General features: G+C 42.3%; 1 protein-coding gene across 1 annotated transcript; it reads left to right on the forward strand.

The window, feature by feature from the left end:
* The first annotated feature begins 684 nt into the window (after positions 1-684).
* On the forward strand, positions 685-20,251 carry fam189b (family with sequence similarity 189 member B). Its single transcript, XM_061674182.1, has 14 exons — positions 685-1,725; positions 4,347-4,403; positions 7,595-7,702; positions 7,837-7,953; positions 8,046-8,153; positions 9,239-9,399; positions 10,290-10,389; positions 10,493-10,565; positions 12,487-12,799; positions 14,238-14,575; positions 16,049-16,090; positions 16,297-16,472; positions 17,732-17,878; positions 18,823-20,251. The coding sequence occupies exons 1-14, from the start codon at positions 1,492-1,494 to the stop codon at positions 19,054-19,056; spliced, it is 2,208 nt and encodes a 735-aa protein (XP_061530166.1). The 5' UTR covers positions 685-1,491; the 3' UTR covers positions 19,057-20,251.
* Positions 20,252-20,573: the final 322 nt, after the last annotated feature.

Raw genomic sequence — 20,573 nt, forward strand, 5'->3', positions numbered from 1 at the left:
TATATATATACACTATAGTGAATGGGCTGCATATGTGAGCCGCAGATCAATGAGGAGCACAACTCTCACAAGGACTCAACTAAATGCCCATCAGATATCAAAAGACTTTGAGGGAGAATTAATGACAGAGTGGGGAATTGTTGTTGTTGTTTTTTAAATGATGAGTGGAGAAACAAAATGGGCTCCAGCATAAAGAGCACTTTTTTTCATCCAGGGCAAAGGATGAAAAAAAGCATCACTGGAGCATCACTTGGGGGTCTATCTGTGCACGTGCCTGATGATCACACTGTGATTGAATGGCGAGCTGTCCAGGGTGTTGTTTTGTCACGCAATCGTCATATGCGTTAGCTGTAGTTCTTCTGCAACAAACTCTTGTCTTTGTGGACCTTATTTTGTGCACGGGGCATTATCATGCTGTATGCCAAGTATGGAACCCTAAAGCGTTACATTATTTGTAATTTTTTTTCTCGAAGCGACATTGGACATTTTGTTTTAATGGATATCCCCAAAACAAAACGATGATACTTTAATCATTTTGTTTAGTTTGGTGTTGCATATGCTGAAGCTTGTTGCGAGCCAACTATCGGCCGGGCCCTTCCTTCCTTCCATCCACCCTTCCTTTCTTCCTTGCTTCCTTCCTTCTTTCCTCCCTCTCTCCCTCCCAGCATCAGCACCCACCTCCTCTGCCGCATCTCACGCACGCTTTACGTGCCTTGTCATCACGCACTGGGACAGGTTCGGGCTTCCATCTCGCACGATGAGGCGGATCCACGCAAGAAAACACGTAGAGGCGTTTTTCAAACGTGGACTTAAGATGGTGATTTCAAGTGCGGCGCGTTGCTAAAAATGTATCCTGTGGACGGCGGAGGAGGGTGCAGTGAGCGAAACGTGAACGTGATGCCCGCGTGACTGCGGGGAGGCAAAGCGGCGGCACACCAGGCGGACTTGTCAGCGTTCGATCTCCGTGAGGTGTGCGTGGAGCGTCTACTTTGGTGCATTTTTTCCAATCGACGGAAAGCCGGTTCGCGGTGACGAGGTGAGAGATCGACGTGGTTTTTCTCTCAGTGGTCCAAACGGAAGGTCGGCTGATGCTCCGCACGGGAGGAGAACACACACAGTCGAGCGGCCCACAAGCTGAGAGAGATGCTCGTCTTTCCATTTTTCTCGTTTTTTCCCCTGTTTGACAACGCGAGGCCTGCTGCTGATTGCCGCAATGTCACCAGCGAGAGAGTGGAAGTAGGAGAAAGAAGGAAAGAAATTCAAATAAGCGAGTAAAAGTGTCAATATGAGCCACACAGAGGAGTCTCATTGCAGGAGGAGGTGCTGTGAGCTGTATTGACTTATGCAGCCATGGCCGAGACAGTCAAATGAGCTGTTCGTGTGCTTCATTCTCAACTTTCTGCTGACCGGGGTCAGAATGTTCCGCCAGCCTTGAACTTTGCCTCAAGAACTATAAATTGAATCCCAACCTCGTCCCATCACATCTCCGATATGCCCTCGCCGTCAGACTCCAGCAGCGTGGCGTCGGCTTCGGGGTCTCGGGGCTGGTCGGACAGCCGTCGGGGCATCTCGGGTCGAGGCCCCGGGGGAGCGCGGTTGCTCCTCTACCTGGGTCTGTGCCACCTGGGCCTGGGCGCCATGGTGCTGGCCTTCTCCTTCACCAGCATGGCCTTCACCTCATCTGCTCGTGTGAGGCAGTCCTGTCCCTTCTGGGCTGGATTTTTTGTAAGTCTAAAGCAACTCACTGCATCATTCTCTACAATGGAATCTCCAACTTGAACAGGTGACGCCGGTTGACTCAAACGACGAATGACGTAACCTGAATAAATCTGTTCTCGGGTCAAACTGTCACCGTCATAATACCTTTACAAGGGGTCCTTAGTTTATGAACGGCGAGCAACATAGTTTACACAGCGGTGTAATCGTATACGAATATGTTGTCATGGCCTACAAGTGTTTTTCATAAAAATACAGTTGTGCCTCTACATATATACTTTTAATTACGTTCCAACCTCCCAAAAAGACGAAAAGAATCTTTGTGTTTTCAGTCAGGAAAATAGCATTCTATTATATTGTATTTTACAAAAATATCTAGATAGAATGGTAGAATTGGTGCATCATGATTAACACTGGTGAACACAATTTTTGTCTGACAGCTTTTTTAAACAAATGTTTGGGTGTGGAATCCAAAACTGATCTCAGTTTTTCTCTATCACGTCAAGTGTTTGAACTATAGGATCCCCATTTTCTTAGAAAATATGCTAAATCTATGTAAATAAAACACTAAGATGGAATAGTTGCACGCTTTGAAAACTAAAAAAAACAGCATAAAAGCAAATAGAACTTACAACAGTATGCCTATGGTTACAAGGTTAAGCAAAAAGCCACCACAAATCCCCTTAATTCCTACTATGCTAGCTTTCTGTATGCAGATATCGATAGTAATAACCTATTGGGAGCTGCACACACCTCTCACCGCACTGTCTCAATTGTGACTGCACAAACAAGATGCCGCCTAGATGTAGATGAGTCCAATCGTAATCAACTGGCAAGTCTTACTACAGCTAATCTGGAGGGTACACTTGACGTGCTAGAAAAAAAAAATGGCTGCAATGTTGGAATCAGCGTGCGAATTTTAGTTTTAATCAGCATAAAACTGGAACTCAACAGAAAACAAATTTCAAATTGTTCCCCAGTGTAAGTCATTGTGGCTCCTCTTGGTGTGTGTGACATGGCCACCGGGGCCAGCATAATACCGTCATGCAGACAAAACGAAGATGTTCACCACCACTGGAAGTGACTCAGTAATCTGCAGTAATATTAGTTGTTTTTCACAGAGGATAAATAATATACGCCTGTGAGCATTGTAAGCTTGTCGGTCTACATGTGTTGACGCACCATTTGTATTCAAATATCCATTGCTTCAAGCATGAGAACACCGCCTCATAGATGCTATTCATTAGCCCGACTTTGGTGCTTCCCATTATCTGTTAACATCAAACTAGCAGACTTTTGAAGAATTTGTCAAACTGCAGCTTGTTGTGAAGTGAGTTGAGTTGCGTTCACTGCCACCATACTGCGCTTGTATCTCAAATTTCGGCACGCAAATGACAGCAAAAACTCAGCCGAACGACAGCTCGTATCTCGAAAAACCTGTCAGGTCACCCGTTTCTGCAGCCACTTATAGTATTGACTGTAATTATGACTTTACTGCTGCTTTACTGTAGACTATGTAGACTACATAGAATCTTTCCAAATTCGTGTTACAGCCGTAATGTCATAAAAGAACCCATATTAATATTTTTGTGCCATAATTTAACATTCCTAACTGTCATACAAGTGAAAAAGGAAAAAGTGAAACATTGTGGAGCACCTTATTTATGTTAGCTTGACGCGTTAGTTTCCGCAATCAGCAACATGCGCTCTGATGAGTAAAGAAAATCACGTGTAATAGACTAAGGAAGACGTAAGATGACAAGGCCGTAACATTTTTTTTTTCTGGGCCAGTTGGAAACGACTAATTTTTACCGCGCTATACAAGGGAAGCTCCTAAATTGACCATATGCTGCTATCTAATGCCGGTTGAGTGACTTGATAATGGGGATGAGCAGTGTTGTGTTTGCACCAAACATATCATAGTTCAACCTTGGTTTCATTAGACCACAACACATTTTCCCACATGTGTTTGGGAGATTTTGATCTAGTTTCGAAACCAAGGTTTGGTCATCATTCCAAAAGTTATGTTTGGCGCAAACACTACACTGCTCATCACCAAAAGAAAACGTTGCCCACGGGGAAGCAAGGTGGCGGCAGGATCGTGCTTTGCGACTGTTCTTTCTTCAGCTGGTCAGTCTGAGTCGAGGAGGAGGGAATTATGAACAGTTCCGAATATCAGTCAGCGTTAGCATAAAACCTTCAAACTTCTGCTAGGAAGTTAAACAAATAAATGGAAAACGTTAGGAAAAGTTTACGAGAACAACTGAACTTTATATGGGATTAATCAGAGGCCCCTTCAATAGTGGCATTTGTGTGCTGACTCCCATTTAACATCTGTTTGAATGTCATTTCTTAATTCTGAACACATCCACATCCCCAGTTTTCAGAAGGTGTGTACACTTGTGCAAGCACATTATGTCAGTTTTCTCTTTTCACTTGCCCTCTCATCAAGATTTCAGGTTTTACAGCTCACATTCGTGATGGACAAAGTTTTGAAATGACTTATTTTGGTCTCGTGTTTTTGATATGACAAAAATGTGGCAATTTAAACAGCGGTGTGTAGACTTTTTACATCCACTGTGGGTAAGGTGGTGGAGCGTGTGTTTATTTGTGTGTATCTTTGTTTATAGGTGGTGGCATCCGGAATAGTTGGCATTATCTCGTGGAGGAGACCTTTAACGCTGGTGGTATGTCTAGTTTCCTTTTGTACGTTGGAGAACAACTCTTTTCACAGAGATGTAAGACCACTTGCAGGGGTTCGAAGACCTTCGCATGCATTGGGAGAACATACGAGCGCCACCACGGGAGGGCCTGAGCTGAGATTCAAACCCGGTACCTCTTTCCTGCAAGGCAGATGTGCTAACCACGAGCCTGCCATGCTGCCAGGAGAAGAAAAATGTTATATTATTTGCAATGATAAATAAATGTGAAGTAATGTGACTCTTTAAGAAAGAAATGTACACCGGCTGATGCTATGATGCTAACAGAGTGAAAGTGTTAGCTCGGCTAACGGCTAACCACAGAACATTTTAAACATCTCTTTTCCGTCCAACACAATGAATCTGATGAGTCTGGAAAAGAAGCTCCAATAAGATGAAAACCAACTGTGAATATTCCCGTATGAAACATTGACTTAGCCAAGAGTGCTGATGCTATTGAAGCGGCCCGCTGGTGTCTTTGCAGTTGCCGGGTAATGAAATTGCAAACAAACTGACTGACACCCTGTCACAGTCTTAAGAAACAAGTTCGCCTTTTAGACGTAGGTCCACAAGAAACTCTTCTTCCACTGTTCCCATCCAGCCTTACCCTCCTTAAGGAGTAGCTCCACTTATCAACAGAACCACACGAAAAAGAAAAAGGATTCACCTCACATTACCTTAAAGGGGACATATTTTGCCAAACCAACTTTTTCTACTATTTGGAAAGTAAATACTGTCTCTACGGTGCCTCAGCAAACATGTGAAATATGAATTCAAATTGTCCACGCATTCCTGCGTTCCAAACCTTTTTCTTCCAAGAGGCCTGCAATCGGGTCACTCCAATTTTGCGAGCTTTTCTACGTAACTGGCGAAGAGCTCTGCCTACCTCTCCGCTCTCGAGCCAGCGCTGTCGACATAACAAACACGTGTGCTCTCACAAGTGGGTCTTCTACACAGAGGCAACCAATCAGAGGGAAAGGAGCGGTCTTAGCCAAATATGGACAAAGCGGATCCAAAACTGGGTCAAACAGAAAAAGCTGTCAGAGGGGTGTTTCCTGGACACCCATATGACAATACCAAGGTGTTTTTTTAAATGAAATTGGCACTTTTATAATAAGTCCATGTTAGAGAGTCACTCAATTGGTCGATTTCAGGGTTTTTGTGCACCCGGAGCCACCATTTTCTTCTATTCATCAGTTCTAAAGCGTCTTCTTTTCAACACTCATTATTTTCTGCTCCTTTGTCCGCCGTTGCCTTTTAGTGCCGGGTCGTTTTTGTCGCACAGTTGTGACGTTTGTCGCACTTTGATGACGTACGCGACGGATGCGCGTCCACGCTTCTTCTCTCGCGTCGGATACATATCCGATTTATAGCCACATATGAAAGAGGCATGGGTCGGATATGAAAAAAAATTGGAATTATACTGATCACATTGACATGAAAAATTCAGATACGTCACATTGGGCAAAGAAATCAGAATTGACCTGCAGTGCGAACATAGCCGTAGTCCCAAGGTGTGGGGTTCGAATCTCGGCTGCGACATGTTGCATGTTCTCCCCGTGCCTGTGTTGGTTTTACTCAGGCTCACTCCCACATTCAAAAACATGCATGTTATGTTCATTAAAGACACAAAATTGCCCATCGTTGTGAATGTGAGTGTGGAAGGTTGTTTGTCTAAATGTGGTTTGCGATTGGCTGGCGCCCAGTCCGGGATGTACCCCGCCTCTCGACCAAAGTCAGCAGGGTTATGGATAGACCCTAATGAATGGTATAGAAAATATATATATATATATATTTTTTTTAAATATAGCTAGAAGAGACAGTGGGGAAGTGGTTTGATTTCACAGGGAATAATCAACAGGGCACTTAGTCCTTCCGATGGATGTCATGCAACGGCACTTTTTTCTTTTTAATAGACACCATAAACAACAATTGAACGTGACAGTCCACACGAGGGGTCTTGTATAATTAATCGATCTGGCAACCCCTTGCAGATGGATCCTCTTGTAGCTGTAAATGATTGATACATTCCTGTAAAATATGCCTTACATATTTGCAAAGATATTCCAGGCTGGAAATGCATTTGTCTTAGCCCTGGAAGAATGCATGTGCTTTCATGACTATGTTAAATGGATAAAACATTCATGATAGCTTCAGTTTGGTCCATATTGACATTATGATGCTGCCTTATCCCCACCAAAAAAAGCAGGCAAAACAGGATGAAAGCTTTTTTTTTTTTTTTTTTTCCTGCATCAGCTACAGCCAACCTAGTACTGTATATAAATGAGAGACCTTTGATTCACCATGTGGACAAAAGTATTTAATTTGATGAATTGGGACACAACAAAAGTACTACAGGAAAATGGGCCCTAAATATTAAATTACGCTCCCTAGTTGCATCTACAGCAGCTTTCACTTATCTGAGAAGACTTTCTTCAGGACGACGTGGTGTCAGTGGGAATTTCTGTCCAGTTATGAGGGCTATGACATTTTTTCTTACGCCGGATGCGTCGCCATGCAAAAGTGCACATACCCCGTGTTGTGGGTTCTGTGTATGAGGCATGGCCTGACGAATGCCCAATCTTCTGTGAACGCTGCGGTGTTGCTATTTTGCAGGATTGCTGTGTGAAAGAGGCTTTAGTTCAGAAGTGGCCTGTCATTTGTGTGAAAGGGCAAAATAGATTTTTAAAAGTGACAGATGTGACTATTAGATGACGTAAAAGGGAAAAGAAAAAAGTATATGAATGTAAAACCGGTAAAATTGTTGATTTTAATAATACAATAACAGTCTTGCATTATTTGTGGTGTTTAATGGGGTTCTTTTGCACCAAATTCATCCAAGCATGCCTTTATAGACCTTGCAAATGAGTCCAAGGGGGAGAAAAAGTCATGGTAAGATCAAGAATTAAGATTCAGTGCCAAGACCTTTGTTCATATCAACTATCCTCATTATGAGTACCTCAAGCTCTGTAATTCTTTTAATGAATGTCAAAGCTTATGATGTGAAACTGTAGGCATTATGGTGTGGTAGCATTTATTGTCAGTCTTCAATATCATGTGAAACATACAGAGGGCTGAAATTACTTTTCCCAGAGGCCACTGGCACAAAAAAAACCCAATACATACAGCAAAAAAAACAAGACGAAAGAATAAAAGTCTGGCGGCGCGTCCTTCCACAGGTGTCTCTGTTCATGCTGCTGTCTGCAGTGTGCGTGATCCTCAGTCTGGCTGGCTCTATGCTCTCCTGTCAAAACGCACAGATGGTCAAGTCCATGCTCACATGTCAGGTACAAACACGACGCAAGGCTCATGCTAGAATGCCCTTCGAAACAGATGCGCCATGAAACATTCCAGGAATAGATTTGAGTTGGGGTCTGACAGTTCTGCCGTGCCTGACTTCACACTCTTTCTCTGTGTGTAGGTTGAGAATGGCCGATGCGTGTGTTGCGCACCCACTGAATCCTGCTCCAGCAAAGAGGATGGAACCCTCGTCCTCAACCTAAATTCGGACTGCCACTCAGTCAGACATCAACTGAAGGTAAGGGGGCGGGGGGGGATACAGCTCCCGATTGTGGTTGTTTTACACGTTCCAGCTAAAAATTGCTGAAAATGTTCTATACTGTTCTACAGGACTTGTTGTTTAGCGCATGTGGTCTTAGCATTCTTTCTACCATCATCTGCACTCTGTCCACGGTCACTTGCAGCATCCACATTTTCTCCCTGGACCTCGTGCACCTGGTGAGTGCACACGCAGACACTGAAGATAAGACCCAAATGATTCATATCCTGACCAAGTTTTGAGTATTTGGTCGATGACAGGTAATGGCGCAAGAAAGCGGCCTTTTACATTCAAAAGGATCCTTCTACTTTCTAGCAAAATCTCGATCGGGGAGTCTCAAAGTGTCGTACTGTTTGAAGTACCACCTCCCTCGAGTGGTACATGAAAGAATCACCAAGCAAGTACGGTTTCGTAGTATTTAACTTTTTGCTTCAATACATGCATTTAATCTGAAAGAACGGTTTGGTTTTAAGCTTTTATTTAGGTACAATTTGTATTTAACTTTTATGTGCAATATATTTGTATGAAATTGTTATCACCGGAGTAGTTTTATTTCCCGACTGTATATTCAAGCACAGTGTTCAAACTCTGCGCAATGTTGCAGCGGCTTGATATTAAATATGATTAAAAGCTTTTGTCAAGTTTTTTTATTAACTCTTAGGCCTAATATATTGTAATGTTGGTCGTAATGGTGGTACTTGGAGAGGCACATATGTTTTTAGGACCCCTGCTCAAGCTCAATCTAATTACCTACACATTTACAACATCTGGATGTACCAGTATTTATTGAGAAACAAGATGGATCATTTCGATTTATTTATATATTTTTATCTTGTTTTAGCTTTGTCCAAATTCAAAAAAAAAAAAAAAAAGAAAGAAAATGTCGTTCTAAAAAGTCTTATATTCTTTTGGCATGTTATTGTAAAATCTATTTTGGATTGGTTTTATTCTTCCCCCGATAATATTCAAACTTTATTCTCATAAGAAGACAAGTTTTTTTCATGTAATATTTATTGATTGTATTCTGATTTCATTCTTGGCTCCCCAAAAGGCTCGATGGGATAACAATAGAAGATATAATAGAGAGTGTGTAATACACTGTCGCTCCAAACAGAACATTGATCCTTTTTCACTTCCTTGTGTCATTTTCAGCTAAAAGATACGCATTCAACAAGGACAAATGCACTTTAACTCACAATTTGGCCAGGGTATGAACCCTGTTGCATATATGTTAAACATGCTTGCATGCATTACCCCCACCTAGCTGGCGCCTCATCGTTCTCGTTCCGTCAACCCGGAATGCACCACGCCTCAGGACGCCTTCCTGACCAACATCATGGACTTCGAAGAGTTTGTTCCACCCATTCCGCCACCCCCTTACTATCCTCCTGAGTACACTTGCAGCTCTGAGACAGACGCCCAAAGGTAATAATGGGAAAACAACAGACACTTTATTAGGAACACCTTTGATTGCGAGTCCGAGCCATGCTAATTTAACAATCAGATTATCATTGTGGTTGTAGTTTGCTGCGGTGTCGAAACTAAACATAAAGAGAATCGCATGTTGTGTATGTAACCAAACCAAATCTAAAGCAAGTCCGTTAGCTTCATGCTAAAACACCATGCAAAACTCTGTAGACAGGCTAAGGAAACTAGCATTGATGTTGCCATAGCTTAGTTATAACTGACTCTGGGCGAGAGGCGGGTTACACTTTGCACTGGTCACCAACCAATCGCAGGGCACATATAAATAAACAACCATTCGCACTCACATTCACACCTACGAGCAATTTAGAGTCTTCAATTAACCCACAACGCATGTTTTCTGTATGTGGGAGGAAACCGGAGTACTCGGAGAAAACCCACGCAGGCACGGGGAGAACATGCAAACTCCACACAGGCGAGGGTAGATTTGAACCCGGGTCCTGAGAACTGTGAGGCAGATGTGCTAACCCGTCACCCACTGTGCCACCTTAGTATAATATTGTAAAACGTGATTTTTCTCATTAAAATACACATGACATTTTTTGCTTGGTGTTTTATTGGGGTCTGGATCGTATTAATAGCATTTCCAATCATTTCAGTGGAGAATGGTGAGTTGAGAGTTGGTCTTATTCTAAGCGTGGTCATGGAGTGAATAAACTCGTAAGTCAAGGCACCACTATAGTGTTATTATTATCTTTCTAAAGGCACAATATTTGACACAGTTTATTTTATTCAGGTTTCCTTAATGTTGTGCCTGTTGAGCATTTATGCTGTCAATGTTATAGGAAAATACTGAATGGAATAAATAATTGAATATTTTTCATGTGGAGTATCACCTACAATGGCTCCATGGAGAGCCCCATTCCGCTCTACCCGACGGACTGTCCTCCTCCTTACGAGGCCGTGATGGGACAAAGAGCTGCCAGCCAGGTGAGCGTGACTGTGGATAGATATAGCTTTTATTATATATATTTTTATATACGTAAGTGGCACTTATAGTGGTGCTTTCGGTGACCCTTTTGTGTTTGTCAAGGCAACAATGTTCGACCAACACGGTGTTGAGCTGTCTGGGGAGCGAGTGACTTCGACAGCTTTTAGCGGAGAAGGTGAGCAATGATTAAGGACATATGGTATAAAATATAACAATACAATCAATTCATTGATCGTTAAGAAGTCTGTCAATTGAGTGTTGATTGATGGTCTCCTGAAGCAGTCGAGACAGGCAAAACAGTAAAGCGTTGTTGATTCATTCTCAACTGGTTTGCTTGTTTGAAGAAGTCAACTGGACATCAGCTATGGGATGTTGAGCTACAGCCAAGCTATGGCACAACATGTGTGGGCAGCATTGACATGGAAACAGGAGTTCAGAACATTCCCAGAGATATTCTTGCATCCCGTGTTTAAAAAATACAAATATATCAATTCATTGATTATTGATTTTCATCACAATTAATCAAGGAAATGTAGCCAAATGCTCATTTGTTGTTCGAGTAGCATTCCGGTGTTTCAAAACAGAGCTGAAACATTCGTGTTGGCAGCTACAGTAAATGAGCCTCTGTGCCTCTCACTCTTACACAGCTACTGATCCAGTTCTTCTACTGCTACACCTCAGTTTTGTAAAGGTCGGTAGTATTATGTTTCTGAGCAGTTAAAAACAAATAGCGGGGCATAGCAGTGATAGCAGCAATTTTCCAGCCCTTCGATTTCAGTACAGAAGAAGCAAGCAACAATTTTGAAAATGTGTTCAGAACAGGGGTGTTACGAGAGCAGATACGGAAAGGCAGGTCAGAATTCAGAGAGGTTATTTAGTTCAACAAGTGGCCGCAGGGTTAGGAGACTGCGACTCTGGCAGGTGGCAGTGTCTTGCGGTGGGAGTTCTGGGTCAGGTGACGATTTCAGGGGACAGGAGTGCAGGCAAGGAAAGAGGCGTGGAGATTCCGGACAGGAGTACTGGCAATGAAGGTTCTGGACAGGAAACAAAAGACTGATTAGGATACTGCGTACAGTAGTAGCGATCCGAGCGAGACGCGACTGACAGCGTGACTGCTAAAGTCGATCTGGCGACGAGGTGGAGTTCGGGACTGCCTTAAGTACACTGCTGATGATGATGCGTCGCAGCTCTCCAGCTCGTCTCCTCCCACTTGCACAGACACACACCAGACATAAAGTGTAGTTCAGGGTGCCGAGGCAGCAGCCCTGTCAAACTCATATTTAGTTCAGGAGCCACATTCATTGCAGTTTGATCGGAACTGGGGCAGAAATTCGTGGCCTAACAAGCTTTGAATAACGACTGTTCCAAAATGTTCCCATTGTTTTGGTGCAAATAATTACAAGTACATTCTGAAAATATTCACATTCATTGATTATTATCTTGTTGCAAATCATACGAGCAATTTAAAATTTCTTAACAAAGCTGATTGCAATTTCAACAATATTATGAACCATTTTTTTCATTTACACATGTGCTACTTATACATCACAGTTGATCTATACATGTTTTATTATGTACCTTTTATAAAACAAAATATCGAGGAATTAATTTAAATGTAGATACATTTTCATATCTATCTGGAAATCTTGACCACCTCAACTGACTGACAAAAGCGTTCCACGGACCCAACCTCATTTGAACTGAAGCTGTTGACTGACATTTTGCAATATTATTGTGTCTTAAAGTATTTCTACAGTAGGTATTCATTTTCACAGAAATAAAATTTAGCGTCTGTGCGACCTCCCCTGGAAAGAAATTTGACTAGAACAGACTACAATACACGAGACTAAAATAGAATCGAATAAAAGAGAGCAACGACAGTTACTTTTATTCAAAAATGTTCAGTTCATGTGTTAAGTTTGAAAAAAAAAGTATCCCCACAGGCCGGACCAGACCCCCTGACCGGCTAGATCTGGCCCGCGGGCTGTAGATTTGACACCCCTGTATTAGCATCGGCTAAATTTTAATTTTCATAGTTTTTGAAAGAATGCCTCACAGAGTTCGACACATAATATGTCCTTCATTCTTGTATTCAGTCTCCATGGACAGTGGATCTCTGCTCATGTCAGAGATCGTGGACATCCCAGATGATTCGTCCCCGTCCGAGGACTCCTGTCTGTTGGAGGTGGCGCTGAGGAATCAAGGCGGCAGGGCCAACAGGGCGGCCAGCAGGGGGGCAAGCGAGGCGAGCGACGGGCCGGACAGCGGAGCGGAGCGTCCCGGCCTCCGTGGTCCTCGCTCGCAGACACCGGAGAGCCCTCTGGCAGGAGGACCCAGAGCCAGACGTTTCCTCAGGGGAGAGAGGTCCAATTCTTGCTCTTCGCCCAGTACTGCAACCACCACGTACAGGTGGGCAGATGGCCATTTTATTTGGTACACCAGCAAGATCTAATGAGATCCAAATGCACAGCAGGCTTTTTTCACCATCGTTCAATCAGGAAGCTGCCTCGTTGAGCTTACTTTAGTCGTAGTAGCCTGCAAAAAAAAAAAAAATAATAATAATATATATATCCATAACAGACAACTTAAAACAATGATATTTCAAAATAAATTCCTTTTAAAAAATAATCCAAAATTAATTTGTCAAACATGTTATTACTAAAGTGGCACGGTAGTCGGCCGGTTAGCACATCTGCCTCACAGTTCTGAGGACCGGGGTTCGCATCCCGGCCCCACCTGTGTGGAGTTTGCATGTTCTCCCCGTGCCTGCGTGGGTTTTCTCCGGGCACTCCGGTTTCCTCCCACATCCCAAAAACGTGTAGACTTTTTTTTGTAGACTTTAAATTGCCGTAGGTGTGAATGTGAGTGCGAATGGTTGTTTGTTTGTATGCGCCCTGCGATTGGCTGGCGACCAGTTCAGGGTGTACCCCGCCTCTCTGCGACCCTAGTGAGGATAAGCAGAATGGAAGATGAATGAGTGAATGTTATTTCTAAATTTATGTGACTTCAAATATAATCAATTGATAAATAAAAGACCAATTCAATCAAATCAAACAGGAATAACTCAATAATAAAAGACATGATAAATTAGTCAAATTAATAAAAGAAGAAAATTGATTTAGCAAAGGTTTAATTAGCATTTGTTTTACATTTAAATGTAATAGTTTTTAATAGAATACTAATGCATTATATATGTATGCATACAGTATATTTATTTCATATATTTATTAATTTAGACTAATAAACAAACATGAACAATTAGTTCATCAATTATGATTTTCAAATTTTCTATAAATTTAAATGTAATCAAATATTTTTGTGTATTCACAAAACCCAATAATGCACTAAGACCTTTTCATCAAACATTCTATTACCTAATTTATATACAATGTATTTATTTATTTACCTATTCATTCATTCATTTATCAAAAGACAATGCAATAGATGTGTACTTATTCAGTCCCTACTCCTCAGTTTGGAGCCCCTGCATTTCGTTAGCCTAATAGCATATTTGTCCAAGTCATTGCCATAAACCAAAAAAAAATCTAACGAACAAGAGGAGTCAAGTTGCCTCAATTGAACCTTTGTGGATAACTGAGAATTTAACACAGACATACAGAAGAAATCACATTTTTAGCAAGCATGTTGGTATTTTTTATTGATATTGTAACAGTAACTTGAAAATGACCTAGGCAATACGGCTATTAGGCAAACAGATTTAGAATTTGAAGTGCAACGTGCAATGTTGTTGACCCAATTAGCGTATGCTAAAAAGAACATTTGCATTACTATACATAGAGTCGACGGTGTTATTGGCAGTGTTATTCGCTACTGTTTGCTCCTCCAGGTCTCCAGTGTTGCGGCGGCAGGCCTCGCTAGCTCGGAGCTGTTCCCAGCTGGAGGCCGTAGCGGGGTCCGCCGCGCGACAGAAAACATGCATACCGGACATCCGCGTTCGCCCCTCCACGCCTTTACACCAAGCAACTGCCCGTGACTCCTCCGCTCCCCTTAACAGCGAGCAGTGTGTGGGTCAGAGCGAAGGACCTCCATTACAGCGTCAGCCTCTGTACCTGCGACGGCGGGCCGGCAGGAATAACGGCGAGGGGGGCAGAAATGACAACGAAGACCTCCCACGCATCATGAGGTCACACAGTGAGCCAGGCCTCAGCTCCTCTACAGGTACAGGTAATTAAAGCATGGTGCTCCTAACATGTTCAACATTTTATTTCCACACGAGTTATTGTTAAGTGTCCTTCGCTCCCTTAAAAGGCACTGCATATATTGAAGCTAATTTAATTATTGTCATCATCAGCAGGAGTAGTAGCATTAATAATACTAATTGCAGCCACATTTGGTAGTTAAGTGGGCAGGGGCACAATACACACAATACACAATACAGAGATGTAGGTGTTTTAAACGTTTTAAAAGGTTTCAAAACCCACACATTTTGTCACAAATGCGGGAAATGTGGGCGTTTCAACAACCACACTTTTTTCAAACCTGCAAGGAATGTGGGAGTTTCAACAGCCTAACGTTTCCTGGTGAAAGATTTCAACAAACACCCACACTTTTTGTCACACATGCTGGTCATGTGGAAGTTTCAACACCCACACTTTGACAGGTGTAAAGTTTTAGCACGCACACTTTTCACTGTGAAAGGGTTCAACAGCCACACTTTTTGTCACACCTGTGGGGAATGCGGGGATTCAGCACCCAAATGATTCCCTGTGTAATGCTTCATCACCCACACTTTTCTTGGTGTAGGGCTTCAACAACCACACGTTTTGTTGCTTTTGTGGGGCCTGCAATAGTTTGAAAACCCACACTTATCCCTGTGAAAGGGTTCAACACCCACACTTTTCCCAGTCTCAGGGTTCAATACTCACAGTTTTTGTCATACTGTGGGGCAATGTGAAGGTTTCAGAACCCACATTTTTCCCGATGAAAGAGTTCACACCCAGAGTTTCCCTGGTGAAAGGTTTCAACACCCACACTTTCTGTATGTCACAGACACTGGGCACCAGGGAGTTTTCAATACCCACACTTTACGCTGTGAAAAGAGTTCAACACTCACACTTTCTTTTTTAAGTTCTTTTTTAACATCCCAAACATTTCACAGCCACAGGGAATGTGGAGGTTTCAACACCCACACTTTTACCTGTAAAAGATTTGAACACCCACAGTTTTTGTCACAACCACTGGGCATGTTGCAGTTTCAACACTCACAATTTTCCCACTGAAAGGATTCAACACCCACACTTTTCCTGGTGTAAGATTTTAACACTCACACTCTTTGTCACACCCGCAAGGAATGTGGGGTTTTAAACACCCGCACTTTTCTCACTGTGATTGCACTGTGAATAAGTTAGCAGTTATTGAAAAATCGTGATAACAAATTTAGAAACAGCATGGTGGACCTAGTGGTTAGCACATCTCCCTGACACTTGTAAGGTTCGGAGTTCTCATCTGGGCTTGAGTACCTTCCTTTGTAGAGTATGCATGTCTATTGTTTGTTTATCTATATGTACCCTGCGATTGCCTGGCAACCAGTTCAGGGTGTACTTCTTCAGTCTTATTTCTTAGATGTATTTATTTATTTATTTTTGTAAAATGATGGGTGCCCAATAAAAATGTGTCTTTTTGCCCTCTCCCCTCCAGCTGACTTGAGCTTTGGGTGCAGCAAAGCTTCTCCAGACATAGGTAACACTGGCTAAACGTATGCCACCTTTATAATGATCGTTTCAAATGTGCTAGCATGAGCAAACGACATTTTTCTGGATCTCTGGAAGATATTTAAGTCGGTTTCTGCCTAATGACAAAAATGAATAAATGTGAAGTTACTTGGTGTATTTGTGGGGGTTGACGGTAAAAAAAAAAAAAAAAAATTACTTTTGTTTTCTCCTAAGGTCCGTCCTCTGAGGCGTTGCTGGTGCCCCGTACATCTTTGCCTCCAGCTACCGCTTTGCCAAGAAAAGACAACATGACGTCCACAGATCCGGGTGTGCAAGTTCCCTCCAAAGCCCCACCTGTTTCCCCCCTCCGTTTACCCAGAGAATACCACCGCTCCCTCGGAGACCTTAAGGTTTGTCTGAAAGGCTTTCAAATATCTATACTCGTGCATACAGTTGAACCTTGTATATAAAGACATAATAAAACGTCTATAAAGCCCAGTTCAGATGTCAGGTTTTTCTGATAAAAAAAAATAAAAAATAGACCAACTTAAGAGGAAATAAAGACAAAACAACTGAGATCAAGTTGTTGCGCAAGTGCGCACACCCTCTTGTAATTGAGCCTGTGGCTGTGTTCGGAAATAATCACATTCACACTCATATTAAATATGTTAAACATCCCTGCCTCTGATGAACTCCAAATAAAGTTCAGATGTTCTAGTAAGCTTTTCCCGATGTTTTTTGTTTTCTATCAGAAGCATTGGTGTTTCGTACTAACACTGACTGGTATTTGGAGCTGTTCATAATTCCCTCCACCTTGACTAAGGCCCAGCTGAAGAAAAACAGCCTCAAAGCATGATGCTGCATTCAGCATGCTTCACTGTAGGTATGGTTTTCTTTTGGTGATGACCATTGTTGTGTTTGTGCCAAACATACTTATTATGGCCAGAAAGTTCATCCTTGGTTTCATCAGATCATAACACATGTTCCCACATGGATTTGGGAGGGTTCAACTTTTGTTTTTGCAAAATGTAACTGGGTTTGGATTGTCACATACAGTAAACTCTAAACAGCCAGTACTTGTTTTTTCATACATTTTGGAGGGATGTCCAGTTTTTCGTAAAGTCACTGTTCTGCCATGTTTTCTCCACTTGATGACTGTCTTCACTGTGTTTAATGGTCCATTTAATGTCTTGGAAATTCCTTTGTACCCTTGTCCTGACCGATACCTTTGAACAATGAGATACTGTACCTCTGATGTTGTGAAAGCTCTCTATGGACCATGACTACAAAAATGTCAGGAAAAGCCTTTATTTGGGGTTAAGCAGAGGCACTTTAAGTGGTGATAGGTGTGTGCTGACTGCCGTTTAACATGAGTTTAAATGTCATTGGTTAATTCTCAACACAGCCACATCCCCAGTTATAAGAGGGTGTGCACATATTATCTCAGTTTTTCTATTTTTAGTTCCCCTCTTGAACTGTCATCTTCGTAAAATGTTTAGTAACTGCACAGGCAATTTTAGGTAACGTTTTTTAATTGGTGATGAATTTTAAAATCTTGCATGACTACAGTCTATTTCACAGGTTCCACTGTACATGAAACTCCATGTGTCCCGGTTTAAGCTTTCATATTCATATTTCTGTACTGATCTTGTAACCTGTCTCCCGCAAGGTGACTCGAGTTCTGGTCGCTCGCTTCCTGCAGCGCTCCAAACGAAACCTGGCGCCATCCTCGGAGCACGCTGGGGGTGCAGGGCAGATACCTAAAAGGAGGGGAGGGGCCGAGGGCACCGCCACAAACCATCTGTCTTTGGAGCAAGTACGTCCACTCAATTACAGCCCACCTTATTCCCTCAAATTGTGGTCTCTCACCCTGTGACACGGTACCCAAAATAGGGGATATTGTTCTCACGGAGACATGAAAGGCTTCTTTATACTCGCGCGGGCGACGACTGCGCTGACGTCACTGTGGCAATCTCGCGTGTAGTTTGCCTTTATACTGCGCTGTTTTGAAAATGTGCTGCAGTTAAAATTTGAGATTTTTTCACGTTCCACTTTGAATGAGTTGCACAGTGTTCTGGCTGTCAACTATATTTAAAAGAAATTAAAAATGAAAGAGAGAATACTCTTATACTGTTCAACCTTGTCATGGTTTTTAAGATAGATTTGTATGGCTTTGGTCTTGTCTCGGTCTCGGCTTGTCTCAGTCTTGGTCTTGACTCGGTCTCGACTTCCAAAAGTCTCGGTCTTGTCTTGGTCTCGAGTTCTGGTCTCGGGCAAGTCTTGGTCTCAGATACTATGGTCTTGATCACAACACTAGTAAGCTTCAGCGAATGACGGCATGCATCTCGAAAAACACGCAAGTGGAGTCACTCATATCTCAAGGCACCACTGTATTAGGTTCACTGAAAATTCTAAATTATCCATAGGTCTGAATGTAGGTGTGAACAGCTGGTTGTTTGTGCCATGAGATTGGCTAACAACCAGTCCAGGGTGTACCCCACCTCTCACCCAAAGTAAACCGAGCCAAGTTCCTTCCCACCTGCAACCCAAATGAGAACAAGCACTATAGAAGACGCATTGGTAATGTTGTTCTATATTATTCCAAAAATGAATCTGATAAATGTCTACCCCTGATCTAAAACACTCCTTGGCCACTATTTGCGGAAATACGGTCATTCCAAACGTGACATTACTTTATATTAATCATAATAATAACCATGTTGTTTTTGTACATCCCTGCTTGAAAAAAATACCGTTCAGGTTTGGCGGGCTCCTTGGAGCACCAGTCGAGGTCAACCCAACCACCACACCCACCATCACTCCCACAGCGACAGCAGACACAACCGCAGGCACAGTGGCCGCGCCCTGGAGGGCATCCACCTGCGCAGCTGCGGGGATCTAAACTCCTCGTCCTCCGTGTCCGTACGCCGATTAGTGTCGCCTCACCTTCATCGTGGATCGTCGGGAGCACTCTACTCAGAGTCTGCACTGTGAGGAGGAGGAGGAGGTTGAAGAATTATTGAGTATCAGTCAGACATTTGAGACCTATCAACTCCAAAGTCTACTGGCCTGATTCAGTAGGTTCTGTACATCACTCTGAATAGCAGACTAGATGCTCGTCCGGCCTCATCAAAACATTGTTAGCCAAGACCGACTTTCCATTCTATTGCAGCTTTCCCAGTGGAAAGATCCCGGACACTGACAGGCCTTCAAGCAATCAACATAATGGATTGCAATATGCTAAAGGACCTTTTGTACATTGTAGTTCAACATAATGGGTTGGCAGGTTGAATGATGATTAAAACAATTATTTTGTCTTCCATGTAAAAAAAAAAAAAAAAAAAAAAAAAAAATGAAGAGTCTGACCATGCATATTTTGCTGAGTGTAATATATGATAAGCAAACATGTTGATTTTCTTTTTTTTTTTTTAGAAATTCTACACATCTGCTGCTCCTAACGCATTTGCCGGCATACATAATATGAATGCATGCCTTGTATTCTGTATGGCTGGCCCCTTTGAAACATAGTTTGGTGTTTCTGCATGTTTTGCGACCCCCACAAACATCAGACAGGGTATATCACGTTCTTGAAATGTCTTTATTTGCATGGGTTGACACTTTTGCCCTTCGTCCACACAAAACATACAGGAAGTGTTAAAGGACAGATACATACTTTATGTGTCTTATAAAGTGTTGCAAACAAATATGTCTATGCAGCACACTCGTTTTGGTGTGCAAGTATGTGCATATCTGATTGTGGCTTTAGCAGTCAGATTGTGTAAGACAAATACAAATTCATTGCACGGTGACTAACAAAATGAGTCTCTTGCAATAAATGTACATATTTGTAAGGACACTACAGTGTTGGGCTCACACTAAGGGCATCAATGTTTTTTATTTTCCCTTCAAAAAGTACCAAAGTGATGGTGACAATAATATCAACAACGGCCCATTTTGCATACTTATGAAATTAGTTTTCAATGTTATGTACTGTACAAGTATACACACACATACAGGCACTCGCCACCGAGATGTGTTTCTACCTCCTCTTGTCTTGCATTATGTCTTGCATTATTTATTTGGAGAAATGTTTATCTGTATGACAGGCTCTGCAGGATACAGTCTTAAAACCTGAATAAATTGTCTGTAAATATAAAACATATTTATTGGGCCCACTTTGTGAACTGCAGTTAGGAAAGTTGGGACTTAAAACACAGTGGCAAATAAAAAAATACATAAAAAAATTTCATATTTTTAAAAAGAAACCCAAATCGAACGCTTATATTTTCTTTATTCATGTTTTCGTGTTGTTGTTTTTTCCCCCAGTCTTCTTATTCTCTCGGTAAAACCAATGAAGGCTCACCATTTGGTTCACAGTCGCCCCACTCCACTTGAAACCCCTCCCCTTTTCAAATTCTATTGGCCAGTCTGTGTCAAAACCCATCCTGGTTCGATTCAATCGACCAATGAGAAAGCAGAGTGTCAAATCGTACCTTTGTATTCCCCGCCCA

The sequence above is a fragment of the Phycodurus eques genome, chromosome 4, assembly GCF_024500275.1.
Source record: "Phycodurus eques isolate BA_2022a chromosome 4, UOR_Pequ_1.1, whole genome shotgun sequence".
Taxonomy (NCBI): Eukaryota; Metazoa; Chordata; class Actinopteri; order Syngnathiformes; family Syngnathidae; genus Phycodurus; species Phycodurus eques.

Excerpts from the sequence above, each read along its gene's own strand:
- fam189b (XM_061674182.1), top strand. The coding sequence starts at position 1,492 with ATGCCCTCGCCGTCAGACTCCAGCAGCGTGGCGTCGGCTTCGGGGTCT. Across the intron at positions 10,566-12,486 it reads GACAGCTTTTAGCGGAGAAG|TCTCCATGGACAGTGGATCT; the intron begins GTGAGCAATGAT and ends TCTTGTATTCAG. Across the intron at positions 12,800-14,237 it reads ACTGCAACCACCACGTACAG|GTCTCCAGTGTTGCGGCGGC; the intron begins GTGGGCAGATGG and ends TTGCTCCTCCAG.